This window comes from Lactuca saligna, chromosome 1 (assembly GCF_052625555.1).
Source record: "Lactuca saligna cultivar CGN05327 chromosome 1, ASM5262555v1, whole genome shotgun sequence".
Lineage (NCBI taxonomy): Eukaryota > Viridiplantae > Streptophyta > Magnoliopsida > Asterales > Asteraceae > Lactuca > Lactuca saligna.
The window spans coordinates 42191267-42214912 of NC_136417.1; the positions used below are offsets into that span (position 1 = coordinate 42191267).

A 23646-nucleotide genomic window follows, 5' to 3' on the forward strand; every position below is an offset into this window, starting at 1 on the left:
CCGGGTGAGTTTTGCAATTTAGGGCAAATATGGTGGCCGCGCAATAAATAAAATGATTTAGTCTTGGCCGCGCAAAAGTCCTGCGCGGGTGGGTATTGGCCGCACGCAACAATCAGTTTGCACCCCTTGTTTGTGTAATTTGGAACTCGGGACCTGTGCAGCTGGGGTTGGTCGCGCAAAGACTGCGCGGGCACCCGCGCAAAAGTCAAATTTTTGGAAATTTTCAAACTTCACCAAAATCACTGGAAGACTTCTATATGCTTATTTTTATGGCTAACTTCAAATGTAGAAACACCCAAAACTTCAAATGGACATTATTTATTTACATTGCATTTATTTAACGTCTTTGCCAAGACATAGTCCCGCTTCCATCAACTTTCGTAATTTGGTATTTCCAATGTTATGTTGTCGAATTCTCCCATATCAAAGCCTTCATAAAATGGTTTCAAGCGGTGCCCATTCACTTTGAATATTTGATTTGTTTCCAAACTCTTAATTTCAACCGCACCATGATCAAACACTTTTATGACAATAAAAGGTCCGTGCCATCGAGATCGCAACTTTCCCGGGAATAGTTTTAAGCGTGAATGATAAAGAAGAACTTTTTGGCCCGGAATAAAGTGTTTTCGAGTGATGTGCTTGTCATGAAACGCTTTCGTCTTATCTTTGTAGATGCTTGCGTTTTCGTAAGACTCGTTTCTTAACTCCTCGATTTCTTGAAGTTGCATTTTTCGGTGCTTTCCACTTTCTTCAAGATTGAAATTGCACTTTTTAACCGCCCAATATGCCTTGTGTTCCAATTCCACCGGTAAATGACAAGATTTTCCATAGACAAGGCGGAATGGAGACATACCGATTGGAGTTTTGTAGGCGGTCCGATACGCCCATAAAGCATCTTCTAACTTTAAGCTCCAATCTTTTCGGGTAGTGTTGACGGTCTTTTCAAGAATTTGTTTGACTTCTCTGTTTGACACTTCGGCTTGGCCATTTGTTTGTGGATGATAAGCGGTTGATATCCGGTGTGTGACACCATATCTCTTCGTCATTGCTTCCATCATTTTATTGCAAAAATGAGTTCCCCTATCACTCACCAAGGCTCTCGGTACACCATATCTTGCGAAAATGTTTGACTTCAAGAAGTCAATAACAGTTTTTGAATCATCATGTCGTGTAGGCTTTGCTTCAACCCACTTTGAAACGTAATCAACTGCCAAGAGTATATAAGTATAACCAAATGAAATGGGGAAGGGACCCATGAAGTCTATTCCCCACACATCAAAGATTTCACAAATAAGGATAGGACTTTGAATCATCTCATGCCTCATGGATATGGTGCCCGTTCTTTGACATCTATCACAACTCCTGCAAAATAGATAGGTATCTCTTGACATTGTTGGCCAATAGAGTCCGCATTCAAGCACCTTTCGCATGGTTTTGTTTTGACCAAAATGTCCCCTGCATGCATATTCATGGCAAAATTTCAAAATTGACTCGACCTCATTTTGATGAACACACCTCCATATTAGTTGATCCGGACAATGTTTCCAAAGATAAGGGTCGTCCCATACGTAGTATTTGGAATCACTCTTCAACTTGGCCTTTTGGTGCTTGGTAAAGGCGTGAGGAATTTCTTTAGTAACCAAGTAATTGACAATATCCGCATACCATGGAATGGAATTTGAGATATGGAAGAGGTGCTCATCCGGGAATTCATCAAGGATAGGAGAAGAAGAACCGCCAACATTCAACCGACTTAAGTGGTCCGCAACTAGGTTTTCGGCACCACTTTTATCCTTTATCTCAAGGTCGAATTCTTGTAAAAGAAGAATCCAACGAATCAACCGTGGTTTGGCATCTTTCTTGGTCATGAGATACTTTAATGCGGCATGGTCGGAATATATAATTACTTTTTTCCCAAGAAGATATTGCCGGAATTTTTCCAAGGCGAATACAATGGCTAGAAGTTCCTTCTCAGTGGTGGAATAGTTGGCTTGAGCATTATCCAATGTTTTAGAAGCATAGTAGATGACATGTGATGCTTTGCCCTCTTTTTGACCTAAGACCGCTCCAATAGCAAAATTGCTTGCATCACACATTATTTCAAATGGAAGCTCCCAATTTGGAGGTTGGATTATTGGTGCGGAAGTGAGCAAGTCTTTAAGTTTGTCAAAGGCTTCTTGACATGCATCATTGAAGTCAAAATCGATATCTTTTTGAAGAAGAAGGCACATTGGTCGCGTAATCTTGGGGAAATCTTTGATGAATCTTCTATAGAATCCCGCATGACCCAAGAAAGATCTCACTTCTCTAACACATGTTGGGTAAGGTAGGGTTTGGATGACATCAATTTTGGCTTTATCAACTTCAATGCCCTTTTTGGAGACAATGTGTCCCAAAATGATTCCTTGATTAACCATGAAGTGACATTTCTCAAAGTTTAACACCAACTTTTTCTCTATGCACCTTTTCAAAATCTTCTTAAGGTTACCCAAACATTCATCAAACGAATTGCCATACACGGTGAAATCATCCATAAACACTTCGATTATACTTTCAACATACTCGGAGAAGATACTCACCATGCATCTTTGGAATGTGGCGGGAGCATTGCATAATCCAAATGGCATCCGCTTGTAAGCAAATGTGCCAAAGGGGCATGTAAAAGTCATTTTGTCTTGATCTTCGGGGGCAACGGGTATTTGGTGAAAACCCGAGTATCCATCAAGGCAACAATAATGCGATTTCCCCGCCAATCGCTCGAGCATTTGATCAATGAAAGGAAGAGGGAAATGATCTTTCCGTGTGCTTGAATTCAACTTTCTATAATCAATACACACCCTGCATCCATTTTGAACTCGAGTTGGTACCATTACACCTTTGTTATTCTCCACAACCGTGATTCCCGTTTTCTTGGGAACCACTTGCACCGGACTAACCCATTTGGAGTCGGAAATTGGATAAATCATATCTGCATCAAGTAGCTTGATAATCTCCTTCTTGACAAATTCCATCATGGGAGTGTTTAATCGTCGTTGGGCTTCCCTCCTAGGTTTGCAATCATCTTCCATGAGTATCTTGTGAGTGCATACATTAGGACTTATCCCTTTGATGTCCGCTATGGTCCACCCCATGGCTTCTTTATGCTCTTTCAAGACTTCAATCAATTGGTTTTCTTCAAAGTCTTTCAATTGAGAAGAGATAATCACCGGTAAAGTCCCATCTTGACCTAGATAAGCATATTTCAAATGGATAGGTAAAGTTTTCAACTCAAGTGTGGGTGGTTGGATTATGGAAGGTGGCATCTTGATTGGAGAATGAGATAATGCAACTTGAGAAACATCCTTCTTTCTGGAATTAGTAATTTCTAAAGCCTTCACAATATTTTCGACTTCGGAATCCAATGTATACATATCCAAGGTATTCTTCAAACTTTCACCTTCAAGACTCATGTTAAGCACCATCTTTAAAAGATACCCATTTGATAACTCGAATAATTGTTGGGTGATTGGCTCAATCACATCAACTCGATACAACGGAGATATATTGCTAGGATATCTCATTGCTTCGAAGATGTTGAAGTGAATGGTCTCGCCATCAAACTCCATGGTGATCTTCCCATTGTGGACATCAATAATCGTGTGAGCGGTATTCATGAAGAGTCTTCCAAGGAGAATCATAGATGACTTGGAAGGAGTCTTTTCTTCAAGGTCAATGACATAGAAATCCGCGGGATATACTAGTTGATTAATTTGAACGAGTACATCCTCCAACATGCCTCTTGGAAATACACTTGACTTGTCCGCTAATTGAATAATGACTCCGGTTTCTTCCAAAGGTCCAACATTGAGAGATTGAAAAACCGAGTATGGCATGACGTTGATTGAGGCTCCAAGATCTAGCATGGCACTTTCAACATGTAAATCACCAATGGTACAAGGTATAGCAAACATTCCCGGGTCTTTGCATTTGGGTGGAAGCTTCTTTTGGATGACCGCGGATACATTTACATTTACTTGAATCTTCTCATTTGTCTTGAATTTTCTCTTGTTGGTGCACAAATCCTTAAGAAATTTGGCGTAACGTGGGATTTGCTTAATGGCATCCAATAGTGAAATGTTGAGTTGAACTTTGCGGAAAGTCTCAAGAAACGCTTGCTCTTCTTCTTGTTTCTTTGAGGAAGCCAAACGGGATGGAAAAGGTGGTGGTATGACCAATGGTTTGATGGATTTGTTGGAAGGGTCGGATTGATCAACATTTGGCACAACCGGTTCTTTTGGAGGAACCACAACTTTTGGAGGTTCCACTATGATCACTTCATCTTCTTCTTCTCTTGAAACTCTTTTAGGTTGACTTTCTCCAAGTGTTTTCCCACTTCACAAGGTGATGGCATTCACATTGGGGTTCTTCTCGGTTTGTGATGGAAGTTTACCCCTTTGTTCTATCTTGTTGAGAGCGGTTGCCAAGTCTCCAATTTGTGCTTGAATGTTGGAGAAAGTATTCTTGGTTTCTTGTTGAAATTAGGTTTGACTTTGAGCAAGAGAAGTAACAAGTTCTTGAAGACTCATTTGATGGTTACCACTTCATTGACCTTGTTGTGGAGGGTGTTGGTAATGTGGAGGGTTATAAGAATTTTGTGGATATGGGGGTTTTTGGGATTGGTATTGTGGATGTTGGGATCTCATCAAAAGATTTGGTGGATTTTGCTTTGGTGGATAAGGGTTGTTTTGGGTATTCCTCCAATTTGGGTTGAAGTTATTTGGAAATCCCATGGGTCTTGGTTGACTTTGATATCCGCCCATTACATTCACATCTTCCGGTTCACTTCCAAGTGTGGGACACTTATCCGTATAATGACCCATCATTGCATAAATACCACATACCATCAATTGTTGACCACTTCCCACCACCATTTGACTTAACACATTAGTCAAATCCAAGAGCTTTGATTCCAAATGTTGAGTGTTGCTAACTTCACCAACCACTTGTGTAGAATTTCTCTTCATGTCATTTCGAGTCCCAAAATTCCTTTGATTTTGAGAAATGGTACCAAAAAGTAATCGGATCTCGTGAGGGGTTTTGTTGAAGATGTCACCACCACTTGAAGCATCAATCATCCTCCGATCTTTTTCATTCATACCCTTATAAAATTGTTGAAGAAGTAGTTGTTTGGGTATATTGTGTTGAGGAAAACTTGTACACAAATTATTGAAGCGCTCCCAAAAATCATGAAATGTTTCATTTTCCCCTTGACGAATCCCCAAAATGTCACTTCGTTGGCTTGATATCCGGGAGGTGGGATAGAATTTGCTATTGAAGGCCTTGAGTAACTCTTCCCATGTGTGAATAGATCCCGGTGGTAAGTTGAATAACCACTCTCTACCTTTGTCTTCCAAGGTGAGCGGGAATGCGGTCAACTTGAAATCATCCAATGTCACATTGTCGGGCAACATGCTAACACATATCATATGAAATGACTTCAAATACTTTTGAGGATCTTCTCTATCCAACCCATGGAACTTGGTAAGTTGATGGATGAAACTTGACTTCAATTCAATCCCTCGGCGGTTTGCGGAATAAACAATAGCAAGAGGTGTATGAGTAACATCCGTTTCCATCATTTGTCTAAGTGTCAATTCTTGAGGAGGATTGGGTGGATTGGGGTTATTGGGATATTGTTGCAAGTAATTTGGTGGTTGTTGGTAAGGTGGATATGGGTATAGTTGGGGATTGTAGATTGGTGGTGGATAAGGTTGGTAGTTAGGGTATTGGTTGTAAGGAGGTTGTTGTTGTGGGTACATTGGGTTTTGGTACATTGGAGGGGGTTGGTAATTAGGTTGATTTGGGTAATGTACTTGTTGAAGTTGAAAAGCATTGTTTTGAGGTTGGTTGTTTTGGTGGAAGTGTTGATTTTGTAGTTGTGGTGGTGGTTGATAATTGGGTTGGTTTTGAGGAGGGGCTTGATTCCAAGGTGGCATATCGATGAGAGGTTCTTGTGGTTGTTGTCTTGGTTGATGGGGTGGGGTATTGGCATCTTGGTTAATTGGGTTTGGGTTGGGATTATGAGGTGGAGTGTGATTCATGGCTATGTGGTTTTCAAATGGAATGTCTTCAAAGGAATGACCAACAATTGGAGAACTCGGTTCGGTGTCGGTATCACTTGAAGTATGAACTTGATCTTCTATGTTGATTAGTGGAGAAGAGGAAGAAGCTTGAACTAGTTGTTGTTGCTTTGCTTGTTTGGCTAACTTTTTCAACATTTTTGCTTCTCTTTCAATTTCCGGATTGTAGAGTAGTTCACCGGTTCTTGTAGACCTAGGCATAAACAATCAAATAACAAAAACCAATTTCCTCGGAAACGGCGCCAAAACTTGGTCGGGATGTCAAGCCCACCAAGAAAATTACACCCTTTGATTGCTAAATAAACGTAATATAATGGTAAAAAGGGGTATCGATCCTCGGGGAAATGGTTGTATTCAATCACCAATGCAATTCAATAGAACTAGTGAAATTAAACTAACTAACTACAATTAAAATAAAAGGGGGGGGGGGGTGTTTGATTACTTGAAAACTAAAATACTTGAATAACTAAAAACCTTTGCAATTAAGCAAGTTGATGAGATGCTCAAAGATTGTGAATAATTGGTTAACTAAGGCAATTCAACACAATGAACATTTGTGTATTTATCATTAGGATCTAATACAAAGCTTATCCTTCATCCCAAATTGGTTATGGCAATCATGAAGCATGATATGCCAAGATTCCTCATAGGTAGTATGGAGGTTGGGGAAGCCCACAACACACCTTCTTAATTAAGATCAAGGGTCAATTGAAGCAATTAATCCCAAGAAATCAATTAGCCTTAAGAATGAAGGAATCCCCAATTCCTAGAGGATGTCAAATGCTTACACATCCATAAAGGAGATATGATTCATAAGCTAGAGATGATTTCTACCATCATAAAGCCCTTGTTCTAGATAAATTCAATGATCCAATGCAAAATCAATGAAATAAATCAACTATTGCTCAATCAAATACTAAGCTCATGATCAAAGTATCAAATAAGCATAAGAATTGCAAACTAGAATCATAAACATGGAATAAATTGATAATCAACATAAATCCTTCAAAACCTACAAACATTCATTGGTTTTCAGCCAAAGTCAACCAAATAAGAGTATTAGCCACTCATGGCAACAAAGTAACAAGAACAATAATCTAATTGCATAAAGAAACTACCTAAGATTTGGAAAGATGAAAGGAAATGATCTCTAGCTCCCAAAATCGCCTCTTGCAGGTCTCTAATGGTGGAAAATCGTGAATGAGCCTCTAGATCTGATCCTCAAGGGTTATGGCAAGCGAAATGACCAAAATGCCCAAACTGGGCAGTTGCGCGGGTACCCGCGCGACGGAAATTCCACCCGCGCAAATGTTGCTGTAATGCTATTGGTCCACCAAGCCACTCCACCCTTCCACTACCAAAGATTCCTTTGGTCCCCCCTCATTGTCCATGTAATTTGAAATGCACCAATCATCATTTAGCCACCAAATGGATGCTCCAAGCCCAAAATTTGAATTTTATGATTCATCTTCACAAGCCCAAATAATCCAAGTCAATAACTTTCAAAGCCCAATTCTTCCTCTTTGATTCCGCCAAGCCCAATAATGCCTCGGGAGCCCACTAAGCCCGTCTCCGATCAACCCGCAACCGCAACAAGCACCGGAAAACCTACAAAATATCTCATGCAACATAACAAGCACCCGGTACGATCCATACTAAAGAAAAATAAATAAAATACAATGCATTAATGATAAAAAGATTTAAAAAATCTAAAATAAACTAATAAAAATAAGGAAATAAAATAAGCTATTAACATTGAACTTTGCGATTATTAACATGATTTTTTTGTTATGGATTCCATAGGATGTGGTCTTTCTCTTGACAGATTGAAAGGCTAATTGTATGAATCGAAAACCGAACCAAATAAGCAATACGGGTTCGGTTCGGTTCGGGTATTATTCGATTCGGTTCGGTTCCGACCCGAATAACCCAAATAACCTGTGCAAGATGATTAAGGAGTCGAATAACCCGAATATTTTGTAGTCGAATAACCCGAATAACCCTAATAGCCCGAATAACCCGAATTACCCGAATAACCCAAGTATTTTGTATTACTTTTAAATCTTATGATTTCATAAATACATAACCCGAATAACCCGAATATTTTGTAGTTGAATAACCCGAATAACCCTAATAGCCCGAATAACCCGAATATATTACGATTTTGGTGTAATTGGTGATCAAACAAATTAAATATCGACAACAAGAAGTAGAAGTCGGCACTTGGCAGCAAGAAGTAGAATGTTCTTCGATTCGGCAGAAAGAAAATTTCAATGTTCGGCTAGTAGAATCAGTCGAATGTTGATCAAAGAAATCGGCAGCAAGAAATTTTCAATGTTCTTCGATTCGGTGTAATTGTGTTCGTCGGTTTGATTTAGTGTAATTGTGTTTGGTTTACCCGCTATTAGGATTAGGGAATCGAATGGGAGAATCGTTGAGACGTCGACTGCGAGAGGGAGTCGTATAGGATAATCGATTCACGGCTCACGCAATTGAAAATAGACGCTTCATATTCGGTTCGGTTTTTTGGACCGAATAAGTCCTTATTCGGGTAACCCGGACCGAATAACCCGAAAACCAAATAAGCCATATACAGATACCCGAAAACCGAATCGAATTGCTTATTCGGGTCTTATTCGGTTTGGTTCGGTTCGGTTCTCGGTTCGGTTCGGGTTTTCGGCCCAATTTCTCATCCCTAGTGGAACCTAACTTCCGGTTCAATTACTAATAGTTAGGGGTTGTGTAGTTTTATTCAATTGTATCAACATTTCTTTTAATCGGATTTCAAATAGGTGTAGAAGTCAAGAAATAAGATGGAATTTAAATCAGCTTATATTTATTAACTTATTGCTTATTTTAGAGGTGAGAGAAAATAGTTTTTGCAAAGTGTTTGGATTATACATAAACAATAAACTATAAATAAGTATCAAAACACTAAAACTTAACTTATAACGATAGAAATAAGCAAGAACCTATAAATTTAATCTTTTTTCCTATCCAAAAACCCTTTTAGACTTTAGCATCTTTTTGAGGAATCTTGAAACAAAAACTTTTATCACTTGTTAATGATACATTTTTTGGATAGTCGGTTGAATGATAAATAAATAAATAGAGCATTATAACTATACGCATCCAAATCATCAAAGTAATTTTCAATTTAATCACAAAAATGATAAAATAAATAGATATGGTGGACATAAAAGCTTAAGCATATTCACCGTCGGTTCTTCTAACATCTTCATAGCTTTTAACATATTTGCTATGGATACGCATCTGATTGAAGCAAGTCAAAACTCTCGCATCCTTAGGGCAACTCAAATTCAGCGATTAGGAATTGGAGTTCAAGAATTTGAATCTTGAGCTTAGCTTCGATTTCCCAATAGATAACTGATGTAAAACATTTTTAGTTCACAAGAGTTGTCATTAGTAACAGTCACACCCCATTTGGGTTGTATTTTGGCTATATTCACCATTGGTATTATATGGCCTTTTGCCATGTGTAGAAACAAGACAATTTTAAGGTTTGTGGATGGGGTAGCCATTGTCGTTTTAGATGTTGGCTTTGGTGGTTTCTTTTGAAAGAATGAAAATATACAATACAAACGTCAAAAAGTTTGTATTGTTCGCTTTGTAATTTCCAAAAAATAAAGACACTATGTTAGCATATCATAATCCTAATTCCTTTTATTTAACAAAAATAGTATATATATATATATATATATATATATATATATATATATATATATATATATATATATATATATATATATATATATATAAAGCGGCGGGGCGTGTAAATTCTTTCGGTGATATGTTTCCTCTACAAAAATGTTATGTTATAAAAGAAAGTACATGTCGAAGACAAAATAATCAAACTATGGTGTTATTTGGGAGATGAAGTCATTTTTTGTTCCTGGACGGTGGCTTTATAGCAGAGGAGAGAACAAAGAGGTATATGCGATTGGAGGGATATTTGAATCAACATGCTAAATTTAAGGATATCTAAAAGGGTTCAAATTGCTGAGAAATATAAGGAGATTCGATGATAAATTTTTATATTCAAAATGTGGTTAAAATTTAATATTATTTTATTAATGGTTACTTGTACTATCAGCTTCATCATTTGGACGTCTTAAAAAAATATTATTATTATAATCAATCTATTTTTAGAAATAGTTAGATTTCTTTTATATATATATATATATATATATATATATATATATATATATATATATATATATATATATATATATATATATATATATATATATATATATATATATATATATATATAACCTTAACTTTGTATGGGTGGGCCAAGGCCCGCTCTTGCCCTATATTAACTACGTCCCCGAACAAGAGAACTCGTTTTTTTATCCATTCATGTTCGTTCGTTTGACTATTTTAAACGAACAAACATGAATAAGCTCATGTTCGTATTCATTTGATCCATTTATAGTCATACTAAATAATAATAAAATAAAGATAAGTTGCAAAAATTTTGAAAAATATTACAAAATTGATCGTATCTAAAATATCAATAGTGATGATTTGTTTAACTACCGATTGAACATAATTAAGCCAATTGAATATTATATTTATCAAAAAGGATATATTTATTCAATTTTTTGTCGAGCATACGTAATATTGTTGACTGTTCACATTACAGTTGCATCGATAAGTAAAAAAAAATAGGGGTGAATATTTGACCCGATGAAACCAGACAAGATAGGAAATAAAATCAGGAACTGAAATTGAACCAAAACTGAAACCGAGATATTCAATGTGTTCCCGGTTCACCTTTTTCACAACATCTCTTCCCGGTTCTTCAGTTCTTGGTCTGCTTTCAAAACCGAACACATTCCTAAAGAGCACACTTCTTTGCACAACCAAACCGAAGAAACCAGGTTATTTGGTCCGGTTCCCAATTCTCTATTTTCTACAAAATCGGTTATTGGTCCCCAATCAGAAAAAAGTTTTTCAAAACTAAAACCGTTAATAATCTTATCTACAATCTATCATGTATTAAGAAAGATTAAATATTTTGTCTTTAATTGCAAACCATCGAGAATTAGTTTATTGAAAATATAATGATTAAAATGTAATATATGAATTTGCTTTTTTTTTTTTTTTTTTTTTAATTTTTTTTATGCTTTCTAAATATAATAAGTCGATCTTTATAAAATAGTAATTCATATTTAAGTTTAAAAAGAAATTGTAACAATTTCAATTTATTACAATCTACAACCAAGACCATATATGATGTTTAAGTAGAGAATCTATAAGATTTTATCTTTGCAATTTAGCGATACGATATTTACTTAATGATATTTTTATAAGACCATAAGATATATATGAAAAAAGTCTTTCACTTTTTAAGTGTCACGTTAGTTTTTTCTCGCTCTCTTTCCCCTCATCGAAAATCAGGAAATGATCATCTTTCACTACCTTTAACTATATTTTATTTTTTTTAATTTTTTCTAAAAAGTATATTTATATAAATATTATATTTATTTTGTAAAGAATTAAAAACAATGAATTTTGATATTTTTTAATACATTTTTAGTAAAAATATAATTTAATAAATATTAAAAAAAACAACCAATCACATTAAAAAAAAGTGCAGGATAAATACCCAACATTGAGCATTCTAAAGAATAGTTTTGGGAAAATGATTTAAAAAGGTAATGAAGTTTAACAAATGTACAAAAAATACCATTGTTTTATTTTTAGTACTGAAAATACCATTAAAGTATATTTTTTATACACAAAATACCAATGAAATACATATGTGTTCAAATAAAACCTTGTGGGTAACCTATAATAGCCGGTAAAATGGTATTTTGTGTACAAAAAAAACAAACAATGGTCTTTTTTGTACATTTTTGAAACTTAGTTACCTTTTTAAGTCATTTTCCCTTCTTTGAATGTAATGGAAATTTAGCTACTTTTTATAAATAACCCTTTATGTCACTTCGGCCACTACTGTTCTTCATCGCCACCCTCCACCACCAATGCAAAACTCTTTTTCTTGTTCTTCCTCCTAATCATTTGCCTACTTTCATCAACGCCGGAATCTCGCTGGCTACCTCCATTTCTCGGCAAATCCCCACGGCTTCTCAAAACCCAAAACATTCTTGTTCAGCCGAAGTACACTTACGAGACACGATACTTTGATCAGACTCTTGATCATTTCAGCTTCAATGATCTTCCCAAGTTCTAACAACGTTATCTTATCAACTCCGATCACTGGGTGGGCCCAAGCCCTAATCAGTTGGGCCTAATCTTCCTTTATTGCGGCAATGAAGGCGACATCAAATGGGTCTGTAACACGTAAATTTCAAAACAATTTTTCGCATTTTATAAAAACATAATTCATTTAATATTCGTAAAAACACCCATGTTTGAAATACAATTCATGTCATACAAAAATCCCAAGATCTCATAACATAAAATCCCGAGTATGTGTACTGATCAAGCCGGCGCCTTCCCACGGTCGTCACTAGTACCTGAAACAAATAACACCAAACACTGTAAGCACAAAGCTTAATGAGTTCCCCAAAATACCACATATAACACATATTAGCCACTCAAGGCTATAACTCTGTGGGTCCGTGCACCCAAACTCTGTGAACCCTCAGGTTCTAACTCTGTAAACATGCACAACATAAATGACATAGAATAATGCAGTGCAACACATAACACATATATAACATACAAGCATTGTATCACATAACTCTAGTTACCTACTCAAGGTAAAGTATAGTGAGAAGACTCACCTCGTGTATCTCGATAACTCGCAAATCCCTGGAATCACTCGTGCTCGATCCCCCGCACTATAATCTTCCTATAATACAATATATCTCTAATTAACAGTTTTACAACTAAGGTTAACTAACCCTATCAAGTCAACATTGGTCAACTCTGGTCAACGGTCAACTTTGATCGAACTCGGCGAGTGCATCAAAGCGACTCGGCGAGTCTATACGCTTTCACTGACTCCTTCGGATCCTCTCTTGGCACGTCGAGTACTTCCCTAACTCGACGAGTTCCACCAGACATGAATCGCAGGGCAACCACGACTCAACTCGCCGAGTCTCAAGAACAACTCGGCGAGTTCCGGCCTCACTCAGCCCCATAATGACTCTCCCTGACTCACTGGGTTATCCCCCAACCCAGCGAGTCCACTAGCTGAACACTTTACGTGAAACCCCAACCCTACTCGCCGAGTCCCAAGAACAACTCGGCGAGTTCATGCCATGCACAAACTTTATTGACCTTCTAAGGTCAGATCTGCTTTCCCAAACCATAGATCTGGCCTTCCCAAGCATGAATGTCACGTAAAGTTCGAAGCTTGATGCTTGTATAACCCCCACAAGGCATCTAAAGGAGATTTGGTCCCAAAATAACCACCTAGGTCCAATGACTCCATAATAACCCAAAAAGCTCCAATGGTTAAGGTCTCTGGACCTCTTTGAGTCCAGATCCAAGGCACAAACTCGAAGAGGGGCCATTTGCTTCACATAATCACTCTCCAAAGGGGTTATAAAACCCTAACTCTAAAGATCAACCCTATAACTGAAAGAGATTCGAACCATTACCTCAAAAGGAAGCCTCTGGACTCTGGATATGCTGAAATCTCACATCCTCCTTGCTCTTGCCACCTTCCTCTTGCTAAACAAAGAATACAAAGGCCCAAAAGTCACTTACTCTCTCCCAAAACGAATTAGCTCTCCTAGGGTTCTCTCAAGGGACTGGTAGCCGCAATGGGAGGCTATAAGTGCCCTTAAATAGGCTCCAAACCCGGGGAATTAGGGTTTCATTAAATAGCGTGGACTCGCCGAGTCCACTCCTTGGACTCGGAGTCCAGACGCGAACCTTGTCCAAAATCGCGATCCTACTCGGCGAGTTTGAGCTCCAACTCGCCGAGTCTCCTCACAAAATACCAAAAATGAAAGAATGAATAATACCTAGGAATCCGCGCTGTTACAGGTTTGCTGCCACCACCGACTTCATTTGGGAACTCGCCCCTCGTTTTGGTGTCATGGTCATCTTCCCCGAAGTAAAAGCCCTAATCACTATACTCTACATTAATTTCTTCACTTGCAGACCTTTAATAATACAATTTTATCAAAAGCTGCGTGATTTGATCTAGCATCGATATTATGGTGAATCGATGCCATATGGAAGCCAGAAAGAGGCATACAAGAACGCTTCTACTTTAGCCTATCTAACAGTCGAACAAGCACTTGCTGATTACGCTCTTCTCATCACGCATTTGAAGAGAAATTTGTCAGTTGAAGAGTCACCTGTAATCTTGTTCAGCGGATCATACGGTGGAAGTAAGATTTTTGCCAACAATTTCAATAAAAATTAAACAATCTCATCAAACAAGCACTTGCTGATTACACTCTTCTCATCCCATTTACCTGACGTACCTAGTTACTACAATATTTAGTTGAACACATGTGTATTTTGTTGGTATTGTGTACAAATAGTAACATTAATGATATTTTTTGTACTAAAAAAACAACAATGATATTTTTTGAACATTTGAAAACCGAATAACCTATAATACCCGATAAAATGGTATTTTGTGTAAAAAAAAAAACAATAATGGTATTTTTTATATACTTTTAAAACTTCTTTACCTTTTTAAATAATTTTCCCAATAGTTTTTCATGGGCCTAGATTTCCGTTAACATCCGGCTGGTGTTATGATTTTAAAATGAAAAACACTAATTAATAAGACTCGTTTGCACAATCAATGAGTGATCGATTTGCCGACAGCAAATATCTGTCGCTATCTTGACTATGAGAAAGTGTGTTTTTCTAAAATTAAAAAAAAAAAAAAAAAAAAAAAAATTCACCACTATCATTTTAAAAAGTTGTTTTTATTTTAACGTCAAAAATAAAGAAAAAAATATGTTTTTTTGATTGCTTTACATCAAACGGAAGAAGAGAAAAACAAACAAAAAAAAAACATTTTGGTTTGTACATCTGGACAAGAACACAAAAACAAAAACAAATATTTTTTTTTTTTTTTGTAATATTTGGCTGAAAATTAATCTAGGAGGGCGTGCACCCCTCAAATAATCAAGTTAGGGACAGCCACGATTAATAAAAAATTATATAAATAATAAATCCGTGAGCTTCTACAATTTTTTATATTTTTATATTTTTTATTTTATTCATGAAATGTATTATAAAAGAACTTTACGTATATAATTATTTTAGCAATGATATGAAAATACCGAGCAGAATAAATCTTTGCTACGTTTCTTTTTCCAGAAAATTACAAACGGATAAAACGTCCATAAACTAGCCATGAAAATTCTGTCGCTATTGGTCGAATTTGATATATTTTGAAATCGAAAATTCATTGTAAGAATTCTATCACTATATTACGACAGATCATATCTATTAGCGACCAATGAAATTCAAAAAAAAAAAAAAAAAAAAAAAAAAAAAAAAAAAAACTCGTTTTGGAAGACCACGAAGATGTAAACTTGCACCTAGTGACCTAACATCAATCTAGATCTTCAAATGACACTAAATTCATAACCATAGTGTTCCTCCCCTTGAAACAATTTGTTACCAATTAATTAATAACCCAAAAAAACATGGTGTAAAAGCTATTATGACTACATAATACCTTGAAACGGTTTATTGTTCTTGGCTACTTCTTCACTAATTTCTTGAATCATCGACGTCATGTTGTTGTGAGAGGAACCCCCTTCCTCCATTGCTCTCTTTGACATTTCCCCAAGCTCTTTAGCTCTCTTTCTTCTTGCCTTTCCTTCTTCATCATCATTCATTAAACCTTCCACAGCTATCTTCACATCTTCCCTCTTAACCATCACTTTCAAGTTATCTCTCTCCCCAAAAGAAACAGGAACCTCCGCACCAATTCTCACTCCAATCTTCAACACGTCTGTGATAAATCGTTCATTTAGGAATTGGTCAGCAAAATGAGGCCATGTAACCATTGGAATCCCATTAGAGATCCCTTCTAGAGTCGAGTTCCACCCACAATGCGTTATGAAACCCCCAACCGCTGCATGTGAGAGTATCAAGATTTGTGGTGCCCAACCAAACACCATTAAACCTCTATCTTTGATCCTTTCTTCATATGCTTCTTCCAAGAGCCATCTCTTTAGTTCCTCGTTTGTCTCTCTAATGAACCAAATAAACGGTTTGTTCGATAACTCCAATCCCAATCCAAGCTCAATGACTTGCTCTGTGGAAGCATACGATAGACTCCCTAAGCAAACGTAGACTACAGAACCTGGTTCTCTTAAATCCAGCCACTTCAAGCAATCATGTTCGTTAATGGAAGCTTTGCTACCTCTTTCGGCTACATCTAGGAAACTTCTGTTACATAACGAAACCGGTCCAATACACCACACCTTTTTATCTTTCGCCTTCGCGAATTCTTCAACATACTTGGGCTCTAACTCATCGAAGCTATTCACGACAATCCCATATGCAGCTTTTCCAGCTTCTTCTATACGTTGAAACATCTCCATCCTTTCTTTTGAGTCTCTTTTTGGCCAATCAGAAGCCTGGGGTTTGGTAACTTCGATCCGGTCAGGCAAACCGGGCAGCACAAAGTACTCAGAGTCGGATTTGATTTCATCAAGTATTCTAGTGTTCGCTACTATGTGTATGCATAGATACGTGTAGCATCCTGGTCCATAGAAAACAAGTCTAGGAATATTTAACCTCTTAGCCAGACCTGTCGTCCATGGTAAACCGCTATCTGAGATGATGCAACTTGGAGCAGGAGTTAAACGCTGGAGCATGCTTTCAGTTGGTTCTTCTAACATGGCAATGGCGTCGAAAAACTTGACCACTAGTGCAGTTGATGGAATCAAGTCAAAACTCTCGCATCCTTCAGGCAACCCAACTTCAGCTAAAGGGAGTTTGAGTTCAAGAACTTGAATCTTGAGGTTAGATTTGATTGCACGATCTGTGACTGATTTATAACGGTTGGCGTTAAGTGGAGTTGTGATTATAGTGACAAGAACACCGCGTTGGGCTAGCATTCGGGCAATGTCCACCATGGGTATCATATGGCCTTGGGCCATTAGAGGGAACAAGATAAAGTGAAGGTCGGAAGAAGGGGAAGCCATTGGAGTACAAGAATGTGGTTTTGGATGATTGTTTGTAGAACTACTTGAGGGATCTATTCAAATTGGCTCAAATAACATGTGAAGTGTTGTAAGTGTTTGCCACGTGTCATAATCTGTGTGATTTGCAAAAACCAAGACCCTTCAAGATTGACGTTATGTTCTAGATTGCAACTAGCAAATAACTTCATGTAAAGAAAATTATGTTAAAAATTGGGTATGAAAACAGTCATCTGGGTTTTTGGATTTTTGATGGATCGTGTAACTTTAGTATTCTCCGTGATTGATATTTCTATCATGAGGTGTAGGAAATCCAATCATCCATTAAAGTCACTTTCTAATTCGGGTCACGAAAAAAAAAAAGCAATGTTAATGGAGAGAATAGAAGTATTAAAAACCCTTAAGAGTGACAAAAATAAGGTATTATGAGTAAATTGCACCATCAAACTTATATTAAATCACAATTTAAATGTCATTAAATAATAATTACTCATATTAATTCCACTTATAGTAATTATACATGTGATACTATATATTATCACCAACAAAATTTGTGGGAAAAAAATCTAATTTCTAAGAAACCTAACCTTTAATACGTACCAAGTCATGTTTGTGGATAGACATCGAAAACGTCTTGACTAGTTAGTATGAAAAACGGAAGTGAGTTCCAAAAAACTAGTATTTTGTTGGAAAGAAAATAGGGAGATGTTGATGATCATACATTTGATAGTTGTAGGATTGTAATTACTTTGCCTGAAAACTATTTGATTCATATGTCTAGGCACAAGAAATTAAACGTGTACTAGATTAGCATGTTAATTGTTTCGTACTCTTAGGAATGTCAAAAAAATAAACTAGTACTACAGAACCTGTTTTTTGGGGGAATGTTTTTTTTTTTTGGGTGCTGTGGAAGCTTATAAAAATCATTTGTAATGAGGAAAAAGAAACATGTGATCAGATTCTAATCAACTGCAGATTTGCGATAGAGGCCCAAAAACGGATTCTAAAGTGGTGTGAAATACCAAATACTCGATTCAATAGTGTGGCAGATCTCCTTAATTTTGTGGCGAACTAGGAAAGCTGTCCACCAAGAAAGAAAGGATTAACTCAGTTTTTTATGGACTATTATGGTTCATATGGGTGGGGCAAGAAACAACAGAATATTTAAACAAAGAAGAATGTGCCCTACAAAAGTGGTGGATGAAGTGATTTCCCTATATTGGTTCAAATATAGAACTAAAGGTGTGAAAGCTACGTGTATTGAGTGGAGCATATCTCCTTTTGTCTAAATTTATGTATTTTAAGCTTATCCTCTCGTCTTCTTGCTAATCATGTAGATGTTGTTATTTATAAAATATTTGTTGATTTAAAAAAAAAATTAAAGCAATTTGGTATCAATAAGCCAATAAATTGCATGATTTAAAACGTTTGTCGGTGCAATTTCCCTATAATCATAGTAAATACATTAAAAATGCATTTATTTGTGCGTTAGTTTAAACCGACACTTAAATCAATAAACTCATCAAAAAATCATGTGGAACAGCACCATTTAATCTTGGGAAAATAACTTATATGGGTAATTATGTTTCAAAATCGTTCAAAAAATATCATTCAAGTTTGGTGTGTCCAAAAAACACCATCCAAGTAAAGCATTTGTACAAAAAACATCAACGAAGTACATTCTTTGTTCAAATTTGACTTTTGGTAATCGACAATTACCAGTAAAAAATAAGAAAAGGAAAAAAAAAAAAAAAAAGGAAATGACTAAAAGAGGTAACTATGTTTCAAAATCATTCAAAAAACACCATCCAAGTTTGGTATGTTCAGAAAACATCATCCAAGTAAATTTTTTGTACAAAAAACACCAACAAACTATATGTTTTATTCAAATATTACCCACCTGTAATTGGCTCTTAAAGGTTAAATGATAACTTGGCTTAACTATTATGACATGATATAATAATGATTGAGAGAACAATAAATGATATATTCCTCCTTTAAAAACCGATTTAGGATTTCTTTATGAACGAATAACTTCTTCTTCTACTATGATTTCTCTTCTTCTTCTAAAGTGATGATCTCGAACTCAAGTCTAAAACCCTAACTCTTAACATAGGCAAAAAGGGCACTTTTACCCCTGCCTCAATGGGCCTCCTTCCCCTAAGGCCCATTTCCATAAAAACCCAAAAAGGCATCCAAGCCCAATTACAAGGCATCTAAGGCCTAATATGGCCCAAGAACCCCCAACATGGCCTTAAGCCCAAAAAATGACTTGCTACAATCAGGTGGGCCCGATGCCTAACTTAAACAAGTCTGTGCATAGTCTCATCATATGTTGAAGCCTCTGCGATCTGGATGTCGAGCCAGTATGCCCAACGTACTCCTAGCGTACGCCCAACGTACTCGGCTAGGGTTAAGCACCGCCAATCTTCTGAAGGCCATAACTTCTTCATTCTAAGTGTGATTTCGTCATTCTTTATATCTATGGGAGCTAATTTAGGCATCAGACAGCCATATTGAGGGTTATGGCCTTCAGATTGCAATTCTTAGTGGTACCTTAATGCTAAATTAGATTTCGTCATTCCAAGGTCCAACCGAGGGTAGGGACCGAGTGTTCGGTTTGTGTTTGAGCCCATTGGCATATCAGTAAGTATCAGTTCGAGCCTTTATGAAGTTTGGGTTTATGTTACAAAAGTTTTATGGCAAGGGAGAGTTGATAGTATTGTAGAGCTTCTCATTTCCTTCACATGGATATAAAGAACGAAATTGGACTTAGAATGAATAAGTTATGGCCTTCAGAAGATTGGCGGTTCTTGAGCCTAGACGAGTACGATAGGCATACGTAGGAGTACATCGGGCGTACTTGCATAAAATCCAAATCGCAGAGGCTTCAGCATATGTTAGGCGTATGAATGGACCTGTTTAAGTTAGGCATCAGGCCCACCTGATTGTACCAGGTCATTTTTTAGGCTTAAGGCCATATTGGGGGTTCTTGGGCCATAATAGGCCTTAGATGCCTTGTAGTTGGGCTTGGATGCCTTTTCGGCTTTTTATGGATTTGGACCTTAGGGGGAGGGAGACCCATTGAGGCAGGGGTAAAGGAGCCCTTTTTGCCTTAAGTTAAGAGTTAGGGTTTTGGACTTGAGTTCGAGATCATCACTTTAGAAGAAGAAGAGCAATCATAGGAGAAGAAGAAGTTATTCGTTTATGAAGAAACCCTAAATCGGATTTTAAAAAAGTAATATATCATTTATTGTTTTGTCAATCATTATTATGACATGTCATATTTGTTAAGCAAGTTATTATTTAACCTGTAAGAACCAATTACCGGTGGTTAATATTTGAACAAAACATTGTTGGTGTTTTTTGTATAAAAAGTTTACTTTGATGATGTTTTTTGAACATACCAAACTTGGATTGTGTTTTTTTGAACAATTTTGAAATATAGTTACCTATTTGAGTCATTTCTTATTGTTTTTTTTTCCTTTACTTATTTTTTACCGGTAGTTGTCGATTACCAAATGTCAAATTTGAACAAAGAATGTACTTCGTTGGTGTTTTTTGTACAAATGTTTTACTTGGATGGTGTTTTTTGGACACACCAAACTTAAATGGTATTTTTTGAACGATTTTAAAACATAGTTACCCATATAAGTCATTTTCCCTTTAATCTTACTTTTAAAAAGTCTGTTCAAAATTTTAATTTCACAATAGATCTCTCCAAATTTACAAATATCTCTCCCAAATCTTCTTTTTCTAATTTTTCATTCACGTTTACACATAGAAATCCAAAGTTAACACAACCTCTTGTTTACCACTATTTTAAGCACCATCACTTAGACCCTCATCACTACCTTTTGTCTAGTTCCTAATGTTAGTTAATCAATCGGTTTTCATTTTAACCTTGCATATCGACTTAAGTCTTACTCCTTGGTTAAATGTAAGCAGGAACTATTTTAGCATCTTTCGAGTTCTTTGGAACCCAACATTAACGTTAATGATTCATAAGAGGAGGAACCAGGTGAAATGCTTTATTATGTCTATCTTTTCGTTACTTTATTTATTTATTTATTTTTGTGGCTAAAAATCTTATAATATATAAGAATTGAAGTTGTGTAGGTGAAAATGATGGATCTGAGTGTAGGAACATATTCAAGGAGAAAAGACTCACCGCTAATTGTAGGGAAATTTACGATTTGTAGTGGAGATTTGGATACCAACTTAGATCGTGATATTACTTTCCGAAGTGATATTTCTACCCTATGTCTGGGTTACAAGAAATTCAGCCTAGGATAATCCAAGTGAACGCTTACGTTTTTAGGCATATAAAATGTAAGCCAATATGCTAGAGGATTTTGTGAAAGTATGATGCAAAACGAGAGCTTAAGATCGTAACCCCCTTCTTTAGAAGAAGAGTTGTTTATATATTAAACAAGATTAGGGTTTCATTAGGGTTGGACCGTCATTAGGTGCTTTGGAAGCAAGTAATGTTAATCCAGATTTAATGAGGATTTAGGCTTACCAAAACTAACGAGTTTCATTAGTTTTACTCATAATCACTCTCAAGAAATTGAATTTTCCATTATGTTCTCATAAGTAAAATTTGGTGAGGTTTTGGGGCGCTGCCCCTCGACCCCGCCCACTAACATGGCAGCGGGACCCCAGTCAGGGACTCTGCCCCTTGGACCCCGCTAGGGGCGCTGCCCCTTTGGAAACCCTCGACCCCTAACTAGTCGTCGAAGCGGCTTCTATTTCGATCTTATATATGCGTGCACTCCGCACAACCCCGTACATATATTAGAGTACAAATTATAAATCCCTTTAGCTCACATGTTAGTTCCAGTTACTTAAAATGATATGGTGACACTAAAATCGTCAACACCTATTAATCGTCAACACCTATTAGTGATGTACATCCTTTTTCATTTGAGTGGTAAAAATAAACCATCAATAAAACTTGAAACATATTAAAGAAGATAGCCACCTCTCCAGCTCTCCTGCATTAATCCTGAAGAACATCGTCTATGGAGGTTTAATGGAGGTGATTGCAAGTTTAATTGATGCTGTTATAATCATTTTTGGTACGATTCTAAGCAATATTTTTTTGGTGCAGTTTTCATCTTTTTTGGTACGGTTTTATAACAACACCATTAAATAGGGGTATTTTTTATATCCATATACCACTTGATCATTTTAACTGCATCAACAAGTGATCATTTTAACTGCATCATCAAAGTTGCATTAGATTACAGTGTTGGTCTATCTAAAGTTTTATATACTATCCAACCTTGATATCTAAGTTATCTATTATATATCACTACTATGTTATGCGGATGATTCCCCAATAATCTTTTTAAAAGACGATCCTACAATACGTATATTTTAAAATATTTTATAACGTTATATGCAAGAATGTGAAAATTAAGAAAATTATAATTATTTTCGTGCATTCCCTAAAAAGGATTTGTGGTAATAGTGCATATAATTGGAGAAGAAATCTTTACACCTCAACCAACCTTGGGAATAAATGATATTAGAAACATACGAGCAACTACAATTAATGCAATATAATCTTTGTATATATGGTCCTTGTTTATATATAGCTCATTATTATCAATCCTCACTACATACAAAATGCATGAAAGTTGATTTAATTTAACTACGTGAATGTCCATGTCAGCAAATACATTCAAACGAAAATGAAATTTCCTAGCATGCATGTGCATCCCCACGATAAGGATAGAAAACAAAAAGATGCCATTTAGGTCACTGATAAGAAATTTTACGTGTCAAATACTGATACATTAATTTGTTATTTGTCATTTATTAAGACCTCAACCAACAATAAAATGAACCTATCACATATCAACAGCAGTACAAAAACGAGGGCACCCATTTCAATTATGGTTGCTTTTAGCATAATCAAGATTTAACATCTTTCTTGTTTACAAAAAAGACCACAAACATTTTTTATGGGAATTTTGTTACAATGATGGTCCTTACATTTGAAAAAACTTACATGGATAGTCCTTAGTGCTCGGACCAATTGATTTGCAGGTTAAGCTTTGAATATTAACCAACTCTATAAATAACAAAAATAAATTACATATTTGTGAATTATAATGTTTAAACAACTACTAAGAAAAGTATATTAAATTTAATAGTTTATAAAACTATTTAGAAGAATAGTCCTTATCGTTTGTTTTTATTTTATAAACTAAAACCAATCTGAAATCCAATAAAATAATTTAGCTTTGCTGACAACCAATCCAAGCATCCAAATAGACAAAACTGTAAAATTGGTCCTTGTGGTTTGCATAAAATTTTGGATGGGGTCCAAAAAGTTTTTGACTTGCATGGAAGGTCCAAAATCAAAAAATTTCTTTGGTTTTGGT

The 23646-nt window shown here is 36.2% G+C and overlaps 2 protein-coding genes across 5 annotated transcripts; both read right to left on the reverse strand.

The window, feature by feature from the left end:
• Nucleotides 1-371: 371 nt before the first annotated feature.
• Nucleotides 372-5135, reverse strand: LOC145005386 (uncharacterized). Its single transcript, XM_078964468.1, has 4 exons — nt 4589-5135; nt 4014-4354; nt 1499-3074; nt 372-994 (listed from the first exon to the last, which is right to left on the reverse strand). The coding sequence occupies exons 1-4, from the start codon at nt 5133-5135 to the stop codon at nt 372-374; spliced, it is 3087 nt and encodes a 1028-aa protein (XP_078820594.1).
• Nucleotides 5136-12457: 7322 nt separating this feature from the next.
• Nucleotides 12458-17519, reverse strand: LOC145034182 (UDP-glycosyltransferase 73E1-like). 4 transcript variants are annotated; one of them, XR_013677937.1, is made up of 5 exons: nt 15775-17519; nt 14090-14428; nt 13721-13793; nt 12899-12962; nt 12458-12628 (listed from the first exon to the last, which is right to left on the reverse strand). XR_013677937.1 is itself a non-coding variant. In XM_078982553.1 (2 exons), exons 1-2 carry the CDS (start codon nt 17252-17254, stop codon nt 12594-12596), a joined length of 1515 nt encoding a protein of 504 aa, XP_078838679.1. In that variant the 5' UTR covers nt 17255-17519; the 3' UTR covers nt 12458-12593. The 4 variants fall into 4 exon arrangements, 1 of the variants encoding a protein (XP_078838679.1); XR_013677935.1 differs by having other exon boundaries at nt 12899-12966; XR_013677942.1 differs by having other exon boundaries at nt 12899-12966; nt 14090-14435; nt 15775-17518.
• Nucleotides 17520-23646: the final 6127 nt, after the last annotated feature.

Bases quoted from the DNA above. Each gene is read 5' to 3' on its own strand.
- LOC145005386 (XM_078964468.1), bottom strand. From the start codon at position 5,135: ATGAATGAAAAAGATCGGAGGATGATTGATGCTTCAAGTGGTGGTGAC. The intron at 4,355-4,588 runs GTCAATGAAGTG...AAACACTTGGAG, and splicing joins CCAACACCCTCCACAACAAG to AAAGTCAACCTAAAAGAGTT. The intron at 995-1,498 runs AGGTCGAGTCAA...CTTATCATCCAC, and splicing joins GAGGTGTGTTCATCAAAATG to AAACAAATGGCCAAGCCGAA.
- LOC145034182 (XM_078982553.1), bottom strand. From the start codon at position 17,254: ATGGCTTCCCCTTCTTCCGACCTTCACTTTATCTTGTTCCCTCTAATG. The intron at 12,629-15,774 runs GTATTATGTAGT...TATTTGTTTCAG, and splicing joins GAACAATAAACCGTTTCAAG to GTACTAGTGACGACCGTGGG.